At 33.8% G+C, this 14,675-nt stretch overlaps 1 protein-coding gene across 3 annotated transcripts in view; it reads left to right on the forward strand.

The window, feature by feature from the left end:
• The window catches only part of SLC35A3 (solute carrier family 35 member A3), a 55,965-nt gene that overhangs the window by 33,696 nt on the left and 7,594 nt on the right, over positions 1-14,675 (forward strand). Inside the window, exons 6-8 of one of the 3 annotated variants that reach the window (XM_040999384.1) lie at positions 4,095-4,213; positions 6,275-6,408; positions 11,323-11,553. In XM_040999384.1, coding sequence (XP_040855318.1) covers positions 4,095-4,213; positions 6,275-6,408; positions 11,323-11,413 — 344 coding nt within the window. In that variant the 3' untranslated portion in view covers positions 11,414-11,553. Of the gene's footprint in view, positions 1-4,094; positions 4,214-6,274; positions 6,409-11,322; positions 11,554-14,675 lie in introns of those variants that run through there. The other 2 variants (XM_040999385.1, XM_040999386.1) reach the window with 2 other exon arrangements.

Below are 14,675 nucleotides of genomic sequence, written 5' to 3' on the forward strand. Positions count from 1 at the left end.
GGCTATATAACCATTAAGCAGTTCCATCCCCTGTTTCAAAAAGAATATATGTATATACAGTAGATTTATTTGAAAGTCAGTCTGTAAATCCTGAATTCATCCCTTTCTATCTCTGTGACCTGAAAGAACTTACTTAGCTTTTCTCTTCCTCATTTCTTTAATCTACTTCACATGTTACTATGAGAATTAAATGAGATAATACATGTAAAATATTTAGAATAAAGCACTTTGCATATATATGATGAAAGCACTAATGAATGTGAGCTATTACTGACTCCTAAATAAAAGATTCAAGATTGTATGAGCTGCCCCAAAATTTCTTAAATTATAAAATAAAAATGGAAGATAAGTCAGAATTCATTATTCTGTGGTTCTTCATGCATCGCTTACTGTTTGATCTGATAGCATAATGCTAAGAGAAAAATATTAAGGTGTAATGGAAACTAGAATACTGGGAAATGAAGATATGTTGAAGTATGCATTTCTACTTCAAATAAAAGGAGGACTCTGAATGAAACTGTTAAATGTATCTTGACAATAAGGTGCTGGTCTTTCTAGCATTCTCTATGCCTGCAATGTTGTGGCTCACTTAAATATCAGACTCATGGACTTGACTGTTGCTGAAGGGCTACACTATTGCAATGCTATGGAGAAACACAATGTGGGGAAAGGAGGGAAGGGAAATCCCTGTGCCCATGGAACTGTATCATGAAAAAGAAAATAGTAAGGTATCTGAAAGCTTTGAAAGGGTTTGTAAAGAAGTAGGGACAATTTAGAGTGTCAGAAAAAGGTAAAACGTTGTAATAGTATTTCTAAACAGCAGTTTTTTAATGATAAACAAGTTGATGAGATCAAATTTTAGCATAGGGTAAAGAATAGGAACTCTGTGGACCAAATTGGTGACCGAGTGGCTAAATCCTCACCATGCACAGGCAGGATCCTATATGGGATCATGTCCTGGATGCTCCATTTTCTGTCAGCTCCCTGATTGTAGCCTGGGAGGGCAGTAGAGGATGGCCCGGATCTGTACCCCCACGGAGATCTGGAGGGGACTCCTGGCTCCTGGCTTCAGATTGACTCAGTTCTAGCTGTTGCAGCTACTTGGGGAATGAACCAGCAGGTGGAAGTTCTCTGTTTCTTTCTCTCATTAAATCTGCCCTTCTAATAAAAAAAAATATATATTTTTTTTTAAAGGAAGAAGGAGGAGAAGGAAATAGACCCCCTGTTACCTGGGTGGATGCTAAGAGTGTAGTTAATAACATTGATGTATATCTATTTCCAAAGGTTTATAAATGTTAAATAAATGTAAGCTTTGATATAATTGCATACCTCAAAAATTATCCTCAGAAGAGAACAAAGACTTCCAAAGTTATTCATTTCAGTGGTGATTGCAAGTATAACAAAGAAAACATTTAAGAGGACTATATTTGAATGATTAAGAGGTCGAGATCATGTACTCTAGATCCACATTCCATTTGAATCTTGAGTTAATTGTTTGCCAGTAGTATGAACTTAGATCAGTTACTTATTTTCTGTCTTTCCATTTTTTTTATCTATAAAATCAGCATGCAAAAATTTCCTGGAAGGATTGTAGTGAATTAATATGTTTAGAGCCCTTAAAAATGTTGATATAAAGTCTTGTTTAATATTATCTTACAGACAATGAAATATTATTCAACTGTTCAGTAGATCTGTATATACTGATATGTATAGCTTATATGTATCCTTGTGTATTAAGTTTCTTAGTGATTATCATGTGTTATTTAAAAAAATTATTTGTGTGTATGTGGAGAGAGAAAGAGAGACAACTCCCATCTAATGGTTCAGTCTCAAAATACCTGTGGTGGCAAGGGCTGAAGGTGGGAGCATAGGCACCCTCCAGGTCTGCTGTATGTAGGTGATGGGGATACAACCGCTTCCGCTTTATCTGCTGCTTCCTACAGTGTGGTATAGCACAAATATAGAATTGGGAGCACAGATGGGACATGAATCCAAGCCCTCCAATATGAAAGGTGGGCCTCTGGATGCTCTTCCCAAATGTTACTTTTACAAATCAAAAAATGTAGTGTGACCATTGTGGTGCAGTAGAGTAAGCTACTACTTGGTGTACTGGCTTCCTGTATTGGAGTTGTTTGGATCCAGACTCACCCTGCTTCTGATGCATCTTCCTGCTTATGTGCCTGGGAGGCAACAGATGATGGGATATGTGGTTGGATTCCTGCTACCCACGTGGGAGACCTTGCTGGGCCCTTGGCTTCTGACTTTGGCCAAATTCATCTCTGACTATTCTGGATATTTGAGAAGTAAACCAGTGGATGGAGGATCTCTCTTTTTCTTTCTCACTGTTGGTTAGAATAAACAAAAAACTTTAAAAAAAATTAATACAGTCAGAAATGTTTTTATAATTACATTTCAAAAATACTTTCACATTCAAAAGTAGGCATATTAAAAGATTGAGTTTATGTGAAGAAGATGTTAGGGGCAGACATTGTGTAACCGATTAAGCTGCTGCTTGGGACTTGTGCATGCCTGTCTCAGTGTCAGTTTGGGTCCCGGCGCCTCTGTTTCTGATCCAGGTTTCTGCTAACGTTCCTGGGAAGGCACCAGGTGATGATGACCCAAGCGCTTGGGTTCTTGCCATCCATGAGGGCTGCCTGGATGAAGTTCCTGCCTTTGGGCGTTAATCTGTCCTAGCCTCAGATATTATGGGCATTTTAGGGGAAAATAAATGAAAAAAAAATCTTTCATTAAAAAAAATGTAAGCATTTTTTTAATATCCTTTTAAAATTCATTTCTGTCATGGAATACATTGACTAGTTATTTGAAAAATATTGCTTCAACACCTGTGCTTTTTTTAACTGTATATATTCGAAAGATTACCCATACGTGTTCACTCCAGTAGCAGTTGTTTTTTCCATTCATAGCCTAGCTCTCTTAGATCCAGTAGTCATGTTGTAGAATGTATTATAAGATCAAGCGGTAAATTAGACATAATATTTCTGCTTACTGAATTGACATTTCCTATTGTTTAGACTTCAGCATCACAGATCCTCATGTTAATTATGAGTATTTATTTAAACTCGGTCTTTTGAAAGTTTTATTTGTTTAAAAGACAGAATGATAGCGGCAGAAAGGAAAACAGACGTCTTTTGTCTGCTGGTTAACTACTCCAATACACACAACAGCTGGGGCTGGTCTAGCTGAAGCGAGAAACAGGAAGTCTAGGTTTCCCATATGCATGACAGGAACCCTAGGATTTGAGCCCTTATCTGCTACTTTCTAAGATCAAAAAGCCAAATCGAAAGCAGAAATGGGAGTCAAATCACAAACTCCAGTATTGGGTGCATATGTCCCAAGCAGAGGTTTAACCTGTTCCTACCCCAGCCCACTCTGAAAAAAGAAAAAGGAAAACAAGTGTTTATTTATAAAGGGAATAGCATCAGAGTAGGGTGGCAGGAAAAAGAAAATGAGAGAAAAGAGAAATCTATCCACTGGTTCATGCTCTGTATGGTTGAAACAAATCAGGAGCCTGGAACTCTGCCTGTATCTTCCATGTAGGTGGCAGGGGCCTAAGCAGTTGGTCCATCTTCCTCTGTTTTCCCATGTGTATTAGCAGGGAGCCGGATCAGAAGAGGAACAACTACTCAAACTGGCACTCATGTAGTATGTTGACATTGCAGGTCAGTTTAATTCACTGTTCCACAATGCTGGTCCCTAAAAAACATGTAACAGGGAAAAGTGCTGTATTACATGCCTGGAATTATATATCTGTATAACCAAAATAGACCTAGCATTAGGAAAATGTAAGATACAACAACATGTACCCAAATTAGTGCTTGATAAGTATTTGGGACTCATATCAATTATGTAATTTATGAATATTATTTTAATGCTCCAAAATAGATAATCTTTTTTAAAATATTCTTTGTTTTGAAATCTTAACATACTCTTATGTTAAATGTTATTATTGTCCAGGTAAGACATAAAAGTAGTCAAAAAGAAAAGAAAATAATATAATTTGGAATATCAGCAAAAGAACAACTTCTCAGAAAAACCACATGGCATATAATATAGATTCTTTTTTTTTTTTTTAGGTTTCTTTGGGAGTATATTTGGATTAATGGCTGTATACATTTATGATGGAGAATTGGTATCAAAGAATGGATTTTTTCAGGGATATAACCAGTTGACCTGGATAGTAGTTGTTCTTCAGGTAAAGCACTATAAGTCTTTTGTTTATTTCTAATAAGTTATTTTAATATAGAAAATCAAAGTGGCTGTGGATTTACTGATTGAAGGGGAAAAAGCATTTCTCCTGCATAGTGCTATTATCTAGTTTATTCAAGAAAGATAAAATAGAAAGATGAAACCTAATTTTGGAAACACATCATAAATGAATTCTGAGATACTCAAATTTAGGATAATAAAATGCAAATTTAATATAAAATAGTTGGAACTGAAAGCAAGCATAACTTTTTTCTTTAGCTTTTATCGTTATGCAGGAATTCTGTGGTTAGCTCATTAAGATTCAAGAATCTAATGATTCTAAGATTCAAGATTCTTAATTTTGAATAGTTTAACTTCATATTAATTACATATTAGAACATACTGGTTAAGTTGCTTTCGTTTTTATATAATTTGAAATTGTTTTGTATTGAATAATTCCATCTTCAAAGACATTGAGTACTTTGGAGAACTTAAAAATTAAGATATGACTTACTACCTTCAAATTCTTCTTTAATTCATCTCAAGGTATTTGAATTCATAAAGAGCAAGCTACCAGCAGGTGTGCGGAAGGTGGCAAAAGATAATTGTGTTTTCACGGGAGAAAAGGCGACTTCTATTTTGGCAGATCAGGGTAACGGAGATAATAACAGATGAAAATTTGAGAGAAATTTTTGAGTGGAATTATGGTAAAACAAGAGAGTAAGTGTGTGATAAACTCACATTTTACTTAAGCAAAAAAGCCAGCTTCCCATAAAAGGGGGCTAAAGACTTGAGCCAACCATAAACAATTTGGTGTAACTGATACGAGGCAGTTCAGTAGGAGGTAAATAGATGAATGAACACATTGTCAAGAAATGTTGTTACCCATAGTTGATTTGTAGAAGATCTAATTGGTATAATTTGAGATTTTCTTTAAAATTGTTTCCTTTATTGAAGAAATGCAGTAAAGAGTTCTAAAGGTGGGTAGCCCAGATTGGCAGTTAAGTAATCAGAAAACAGGGCTATGTAGCATATGTTAAGAACCTGCTAACTAAAATGCTTCTTTTTCATTTCTGATTTTTTTTCCGTTTTTATCCTTTTGAATTTTATATATTTGCATCAAAGTTCATTTAAAAACTAGAGATAAAATGTAAAACAAAAAACAAACAAAAAAACCAGAGATAAAATGTAGATAATTTTGTGCAGAAAGTTAAAATTCATGGATGGGGACCTTAAAAAATTCGTGTTATGAAAAAACTGCATAGAGTTTAAAATATTTTTTTTTCCGACACGATATATCCTCATATATAATGAAATGTCTTAATTGTGGGACCCAGGTTTAAACTAAGAAATTATTTGGTTTGTAAATATCTTGTAAAAATAGCTTGAAGGTAATTATACCAAATATTTTTAGTGTACTTATGTTGTGACTAAGATCTATTACATGAGATCAATTGTGAAATTGTTGTATTACATCAATGCTCAAAAGTTTGGAACATTGGAGCATTTTGAATTTCGAATTTTCACACTGGGATGTTCAACCTGTATAGTAAAATCCTAAATAGCCACAGTTTGAGTTCTTTATACACTTATAAAATACATGCTTTAAACTGTGCTCAAAGAGAATAATCTCACAAGAGAAATGGAATAGTAAGGAGAAAGCCATGCGAGGAGACTGTTCAAATACTAGTAAAACTACTTGGATTACTGAAGTTTTACTCAAAAGTGAAAGCATTTCAATATTCATATTGACCAGTCTTCCCACATTTAATATATAACTACAACATTTATTGAGGATAACTGTTTATTTCCCAATATGATACACCTGCAGATGTAACAAAACTCCAGATTGCTTTGGTAAGTACTTTATTAGACACCTTTTAAAATAAGGCTACTGAACTAAACCTAGAAATGTATGGGTTGTGAAGTATTTAAAATGACTACAGATCATTCTTTATAATTGGGTTAAATTTATAGGGCAGAAGCCTAAGCTTTGTTAAATAATCAGATTGTTTTCAAAAGCAGTTTTATGTTTGTTTTTAAAAATAGTGTTGTAAAATTTTTACAGGCACTTGGAGGCCTTGTCGTGGCTGCTGTTATTAAGTATGCAGATAATATTTTAAAAGGATTTGCAACATCTTTATCAATAATATTATCAACACTGATCTCCTATTTTTGGCTACAAGATTTTGTGCCAACCAGGTAAAACATATATTTTTTTAATTTCCCAAAAGTATATAGAAAGATAAGAACTTTTCCTAAGATAATCTGGTTATTTTTATTCTATTAAAATTTGGAGGGAAATCATTGAAATACAATTTTTAAAATCAATGTAACCATCTCTAAACATTTCAAATTAAATGCTTGAAAGAAAACCTTCCACCAGAAACTGTTTTATAAAAATTTGACTATTGCAATAGATCTGAATGTTTTTCCTTTTAAAGTAAAAAAAAAAAAAAAAAGAACAGTTTAATCACGGGATGGGTGTGTGGTGCAGCAGGGTGATTCAATGCTTGGTATGTAAGCATTCCATATTGAAGTGCCTAGATGTTGTCCTGGCTTCTCCACACTTTTTTTTTTAACGGGTTTTCTATTTATTTGAAAGGCAAAGTTAGAGAAAGAGCATTCATCTGCGGGTTCACTCCCTAGCAATTGCTACAGCTGGGCTAGGGCAGGCTTAAGCCAGAATCCAGAAATTTCTTCCTGGTTTCCTATTAGGGGCAGAGACCCAAACACTTGAGTCATCATACACTGGTATCTGAGGTACCTTTGTAAGGCAATGAAGCAAAAATGGAGCAGCTGGGACACACACATGTCAGGTGGAGGCTTCACCCACTGTGCCACAATTTCGGGCTCAACCCAGACATTTTTAAGTGCTGGATTTACATAAAGCCAGGACAGTGGATGACATTCTTAGAGAGATAGTTTATGGCTCATAAAGAAACTCAGGTGGCAGCAGCGAGAAGAAAGATTTGGAAAGAAACTGCAAACAAGTTGTAGGTGTGACGGGAGACTCAGCAGATGCCAAGCGAGTAGACAGGTTTGAAAGAATTAAGCATAATGAATGCCCAGTATTATTATAGGTTATACTAGTTTTTATTTTGTTTTGTTTTGTTTTTTTTTTTATCATCCTGGACTACTGGAATTATATTTTAATGACTTCTAGGATGCCAGGGGGGCGTTTTTTATTTTGTTTTTCTGAAATCCCTTTCCTGATTTACTTAATCTCTAAACTTGGAAGTTTCTTGGGGTCTTTGTCTGCAGCCACAATCTTGGTGATCTGTCTTTAAAACATCCTCTATATGCTAACAGGTCTCATCTAAATTTAAATTCCAAGTGTGTGTATCTCATTACCTATTTTCACTGTAATGTCTACTAGATTAGTCACTGGCAGCACTTTTTTTTCTTTCAGTTCCTTAGGCCAAAAATCTCCCTTGATTTAAACAAGGTTGTGGTTTAACCATGTTAATCTGAAGATAATGTCTGTTCATAGGGATGCCGATTGATTTACAAAAGAGGCCAAAATGTATGAAGTTATTTTCTGACACATCATTCTAATTCAGAAGCAATTCGTGTGAAGTCTTCTTTTTTACACCTTAAGAATCTGACCAATTCTTACAACCTCTTTTGTCTAGGCCACTCTCATTTCTTATCTGAATTAAAAATTAGTTCTCTGGGGACAGTGGTGGCATTCCCGCATGGTGCTAGTTCGAGTTCCAGTTGCTGCATTTCCAGTCTAGATCTGTGCTAACGTGCATGGGAAAGCAACAGAAGATAGCTCAAGTGCTTGGTTCACAGCACCCATATAAGAGACTGGGAGAGGCTTCTGGCGTTTGGCTTTGGCCCAGCCCTGCTTTTGTGGGCATTTATGAGCCCCTAGAGGAAAGATTCTTTCTCATTTCCTCTCTCTCTCTCTCTCTCTCTGCCTCTCTGTGCCTTTCTCTGCCTCTCTCTGCCTCTCTTCTTCTGTACTTCTGCCTTTAAGCAAATAGGAGAGTTTTCTAATTTGTCTCTTTTGTCCTGTAACTCCAGTTTTCTCTGTTAGCAATCAGAATTACTCTTTTTCAGTATAAATCAGATTACATCAGTACTAACTATGCTTGGAAACCCACCTAACCCAAAAATTGGCATTGGTCCATGACCTATCTGATGCACCCTCAGTTACTGTTCTAATACTTACCTGATGTTTCTTCCTTCTTTCCCTTTAAGTTTTTTTTCTAGTCTCTTTTCCTCCTCCTCTCCCCTCCCTTCCCCAGGCTCCCTCAACTTTTACCTCCTGCTTCCCTCCCCTCTATTTCTTCTCTCCCCTCTCCACCACTTCACTCTGCCTTTCTTTATTTTCTTTTAAGCAATAATTACTCCTTTGCTGTGGACTTCAATTGGTCTTTCCATCTTTGAATACTGATCCCTTACATGTTCACATGGCATGAATTCTTGGTTGGCTCAAATGCCACTTTATCATTAGATTTCCCTAAATAAGTAAATATCCATCTCTGTACTTTCATAAGAAGATTTTGTCACCATTTGATAAATAAATAGAGGCTATTGTTTAGCACATATAGTAGCTACTCAGTTTGTTAATGCTGAAGATTTAAAATTTTAAAAACTAAGAAAATCCAATCGTTACAGAAAGCAGGATTACAGATAAAATGTGGTAGTAGAAAAATTTATTTACTGTTTTAAATATTTGTGCATTCCATTCTTGTCTAAAACCTAGAGAGTAGACTGCGGAATTCATGTTGAGATCTGTAACTTTTCTGTATTGAAAATTGGAAAGTGTTTCTGTTTTTACCTGCATGTTGAGATCAACACTTAGTGATGCTAACACAGCAGTTAACACTTTGTCTTAAATATGCTTCCTTCCTTGTTCGTTATGTGATTTAATGTTATTTCAGAATGTTTAGAACTTTCACATTTTTTAGTTTTCACAAAGATTTATTTATTTGAAAGGGCAGAAAAAAGCCAGCTTCTTTTTAGTCTTCTATGTGGGTGCAGGGATACAAGCCTTTGGGCTGTCTTCTGCAGCTTTCCCGGGCTCATTAGCAGGGAACTGGAGGTGAACTGAAGCAAGCAGAACTCAAACCAGCATCTGTATGGGATGCTGGCACCACAGATAGTGTCCTACTCAACTGTCACAGCACTGGCTCCAGGATATACTTTAAAAGACCCATCTTTCTTTAAAAACAAACAAATAAAAAACCTTAACCAAGGAAATTAAATCATTGAAACAAGTGAGACAGTAGAGGAGCAGAAGAGTAGTCAATTGGCAGTCAATTCGTGCTTCTAAGGGAGTATCTGAGGATGCTGGGATCAAGATAAAAAGACAAGGATATGGGAATTGAGTGAGTGACTGCATGAATGAAAATGAAGGAATGTTTTGCCAGAGGGAGAAGGTGGGTTGTGTTTTTCTAAAGTAGATAACTTAGCCCTCTACTTTATGCAGTCTCATTTTTGATGAGGAATATATTGTTAAGGAATTAATCTGGGAAGTTCTTCTTGTCATCATCCAAGTCTATTCCATGTGCAGTAATAGATTTGCCTTTGCTGTCCCTGTTCTACCACCTGAGACTATTATTTGTCTTTTCTGAAGTGCTACATGTAAACCTTTCTGACTATTCCTTTTGGAATTTATTTATTCCCTTGATTTCAGCCATGTCTTTTCTCTTCTCTCTATGAAGATCTGACTCAATTCCACCTTAATTCAGCCTCCTCTCTGTCCCTCTGCCTTTCAAATAATCTTTAAGAAAAAAATTGTTTTTCTTAATGAAAGAGATACAATGATTCCTTTAGACTTCTGTCTAAAGGGCTGTAGTTTTCAAGATATTAGACTTCATTTTTTATGAGTAAACAATTTTCTTGGGACAAAAGAAATTAATTATAGACTGAGAGAATAGCAATATGAAGACACTATCATGAAGGAGCGCCTTATGCTTACTGAGTTTGGTGGCTGAAGTATAGATTGGGGTGAGGTTAAATAGAAAGGATGTGGTTGGAGAGACCAGATTTAGAAAGTAGCATTTTTTGATCTCATAGTAGGGATTCATGATCCTCTTGCTTTATGGAGTGATTGTTTTAAATCAGGAAAGTAAATTTGTTTTATTGATAGACTTATTTATTAATTTACTTATTTATTTAATGGGAGAAATGACAACACATCTTGTGGTCTTGCCCAAAACTGGGTGTTCAGAACTCCGTCTGGGTCTTGTATATGGTTGGCTGGATTCTGGATACTTGAACCATCTTCTGCTGCTTTCCCAGTTACTTTGGCAGGGAGCTGAGTCAGAAGTACAATGTCCTGGCACTTGCCAGTCCTTAGTTCTGTTGATACAGGATGCTGGCATCACAAGTGATGGCTCAAAGTGTCGCAACACAGTGCCTGAGCCCTAATAGAAACTGAAACCAAGACTAATTTATGTCTCTCCAGCAGCATTTTAAAAATATACACATTAAAAAATAACATTAGTGATCTATATCCAGTTGAAGTTCATTTTAAATTGTATAGAAAGGTATATTCTAACTATAAATAGAATAAAGAAGAAACCACTAATTCCCTCAATATGATTTCCTTTAGTAAAGTAGTGTATAAAATATCAGTCCCTAGTTTTACTTATTACCATGGATTTAAATCAAAATGTATCATGATTTGATAATGGACAACTGAAATATTCTTTTTATATTTTCAAATATTTATAGAACCAACTCATTTTATTATTGAGTGTATTTATATACAAAATGGATGTTATTAATGAAAATTACGATGTTAGCATATTTTTGTTTGGGGGTGTAATATGTACAGTACAGTGAGTGAAAGTGCAGACTGTAGAGTCAGACATACATACATAGTTGAATTTGAATTCTGCCAACTGTTTAAATCTATAAAAAATGAAGGTAATGCGAGCACTTCTTCATGCAGTTGTTGTGATAACGAAATGATGTAATGGAAGTAAAGCAATTAGCTGAATACCTATAGCGTAATAAGTATTCCGTATTTATTAGCCATTCAAATTGGATCATTGTTTCACCAAGTTACAATTATTTTATAGTAGATAAATAGGAAAAATTGTTATGCTTTTAATCTGATTTTCTCTTTTTCATTTTTTCCTTCATCTTATTTAGTGTCTTTTTCCTTGGAGCCATCCTTGTAATAACAGCTACTTTCTTATATGGTTATGATCCCAAGCCTGCAGGAAATCCTACTAAAGCATAGCCAAAAATATTATGTAACTGGTTTTTCACGATGGTGCACTAGAAATATCGACATTAATCTTGCATGGAGGACTTCTATAGATTCTGTGAAGATATCATCATGCTAAATTAGTTCCAATTACTGAAATGGTTTGACGGTTTGTGATATGTAACAAATATGGAAGGAAACTTGAAATCTCAGTTTAGAAAGATTTTACCTTTTTGATTGCTGCAAAAATGTCCTATGCACTCTTTGCAAGAGCACACAAATGTCCTAAATCAGTTTTTACAAGTTCTATTTAAACTTACTAATTTTTTTTATCTTGCTGTTTCTGTATAGATATATCCAATGACATGGAATAAAGTTTGCAGATTATACTTACCTGTAATGCTGTGAAAAAATAGACATCTGACTTGAAAAAAATTTTACATATCTGAGATTTTTATATTTATACAAAAGTTACTAAACAAGGATTGCTAAATGTTATTTGTTGAGCTATATAAAATTGATTAGGTAATGTTCTTTGATTTGTTAGAGAATCAAATTCATATTTAGGGGAGAAATGTATTTGTTTGTCCGTGTACACATCTTTAGATCTTTTTGTATTTGGAGACAGATAAAAGTGATCTGGTTGCTGTTGTCTTAGGTAGTAGCAAGTCCCCCCTTGTTACTTCCACTTTTTTTTTGTAAATCAGGTAAATCCATAATATTGCTTTAAATTTGATTCATGGTAATTGCTATTGAAGTTCAAAAATATAATTCAGAGGGATTCACTATTCGTTTAGTAGTTTAACATAAAATTATTGTCTGGTGTCTTCATTTGGAGAATTTTGAACTATCAAGTAAATATTGTATATTGTTAATTTTTTAATGAATATTTTATTCATTACTTTGTAAAACTTGTTGTGATCTACAATAGTTGACAAAAGCAATCAAAAAATATTAGTACACATGTTAGTAGACTGAGACTAATGAGTTTTCGGAGAGATATTTTCTAGTGTTACGGTAGATTATTTTATATGGTTCTATAACTTTAAATTTCAGACTAGTCAGAAGTTCTAGGCCTCTCATAAAATCCATTGATCCCAGCAATATTCCAAACATATGACTGGGAGAGGTAATTAATCCATACACTTCCTCTCTGTGTCCCACAAGAACTTCTGGGAAGGAGCCACCATTTTATTTTTAAAATAGTGGATTTCTTTTTCTTTTAACACTATAATTAACAACACAAATTATGTGAATTATTTAATAAGGTGTCTCAAGGGGGAGATGATATATTAGAACTAGATAAAGTAGGCAAAAATGCTTTCTAAAGATGGGATATGGGTTTAATTTAATTATGGATTATAGACAGAGTTACCTATTGATTGTAAGAAGTATCTTTGTTTATTTTTTCACTCATGCTGTATATATATGTTTAAAATATGTTCTAATAAATGTAAAAGGTATACAAATAAATATTTTTATATAGTTGCTTTTTAAAATTAGAAATTGAGTCAAAAAAACTGTGTTAGGAACTGTCATATATATTCCTACCTGATTTGGATTGGCAGTAATACCTGACAAATTCCAATAGTCTCTGCAGGGTTTAGGTGTAGCTAATTCTGGCCAAACTTTAACAGAGCTTAAAATGACAGATATTTTAAAGCAGTCTGCTAGTAATAACAAAATTATAAGCATGCTTTTGGACGACAGACTTAAAATTTTTTGGTAACCGCCTTCTAGAGATTTGTTTAATTACATTTCCAAACTTTTAGCATTGTGGTTTGGGACCATGATAATGTATGTAGAATAATAAATGCACATGTTACCTAGTACGAAGTGAAAACTAATTTTAAGTTCATAGAATTTAGGACTAAGAATATGGCTGGCTCACAATGAAATACTGTTTGAGAACTTAGATGTGACAGGAAGTATGCACCTGCAGTTGGTAATTCAGGTGTCATTTGCACCTATTATAACACTTAGAAAATTGCTCAAGTAAACTATTGGATATTAAACATGTAAATTACAGTAATATATTTTCAGGTGTCTAGCATGACTTTCAAAGATTCTCAGCAGATTATAATTGAGTTCTGAAAATGGGCAAAAAACTAGTCTGAAATATAATTTCAAAGCAAAACTTTATAAGAATCATAACAAATTGTGCTTTCCTAGTAGGTTTGAAATGTTTGTATGTATGTTTGTAAGCTATGTAACTTAAGATTTTTAATTCATGAAAAGCATTTGAGAAAGTGGTCCTTTGAGCTAGAACATGTCATGGACACATATTGTCTTGATGTTTTGGTGACTTTCAAAGGCCTTGCTTTGTGTCAAGCTTGTATAATGTTGCTCTTCATTTATTTAAATCCCTTTGCTTTTTAAAGTTTATTATCTTTCAACTACTTTGTTCAATGTGAAAATGTGTTAATTTGTGTGCGAGAGTACTAGTTCATAGTTCTATTAAAAATGAAGGCTATGGTATTGGGAAGAAAAGTAGATACCATAACAGAGTGAAGTTAATTATTTTATGATTGATTTTAGAGAGATCATAAGCTTCTTTTAAGTTGAAATATGTAGTTTAGAGATACAAAGTTTGGGTCTTTACATTAATTTATATTGAATGTCCCAAAATTTCATAAGTAATAGTTTGATATTGAAACCAAATTTTAAGAAAATAAAATCTGAAAGGAAGCTAATTGATGTTATACTCCATACACTTAGTGTAACACTGAATTCTTTTACATAGCAATTATTGAACAATTATTTAATATTATTTTAAAATGTCACGGCATAGTCATTTAACTGAATTAGTTTTTTTTAAAAAAAAAACAGGATTTAGCATCACTCATTTACACATTTGCTTTAAAAATATTTAATAATGATGATGTATGCTTCACATAAGAAAAAAATATAATGTTATTTATTGTACATTGAAAGTCATCTTAAGACTCTCCAGGATATAGAAAATCATTATAGGACCAGGGAAAAAGCATGTTTTTCAAAATCTGGTCCTGTGTGCCTTGCTTGACCAAATAATTAACTTCTGTATGATATTTCTATAATTTGCAACTGTAAACACATGGGGAAATTTAAGATATTTTAAGAGTAACTTTAATTTTATTTTTAGTTGTTTCAACATTTGTTTTTCAAATCCTTTATCTAACAAAGTAAGTATTTATAAAGAAATATTAGTGAACAGTACCTTATTTAATTAATATGGCATCATTGTTCCCTCATTGAACTTTTTGAGACTTATACAATTGTATATAATTGTCATTTTGTTGTTTTCATTAACTAT

This window comes from Ochotona curzoniae, unplaced genomic scaffold (assembly GCF_017591425.1).
Source record: "Ochotona curzoniae isolate NIBS_2020 unplaced genomic scaffold, NIBS_Ocur_1.0 scaffold_1037, whole genome shotgun sequence".
Classification (NCBI taxonomy): Eukaryota; Metazoa; Chordata; class Mammalia; order Lagomorpha; family Ochotonidae; genus Ochotona; species Ochotona curzoniae.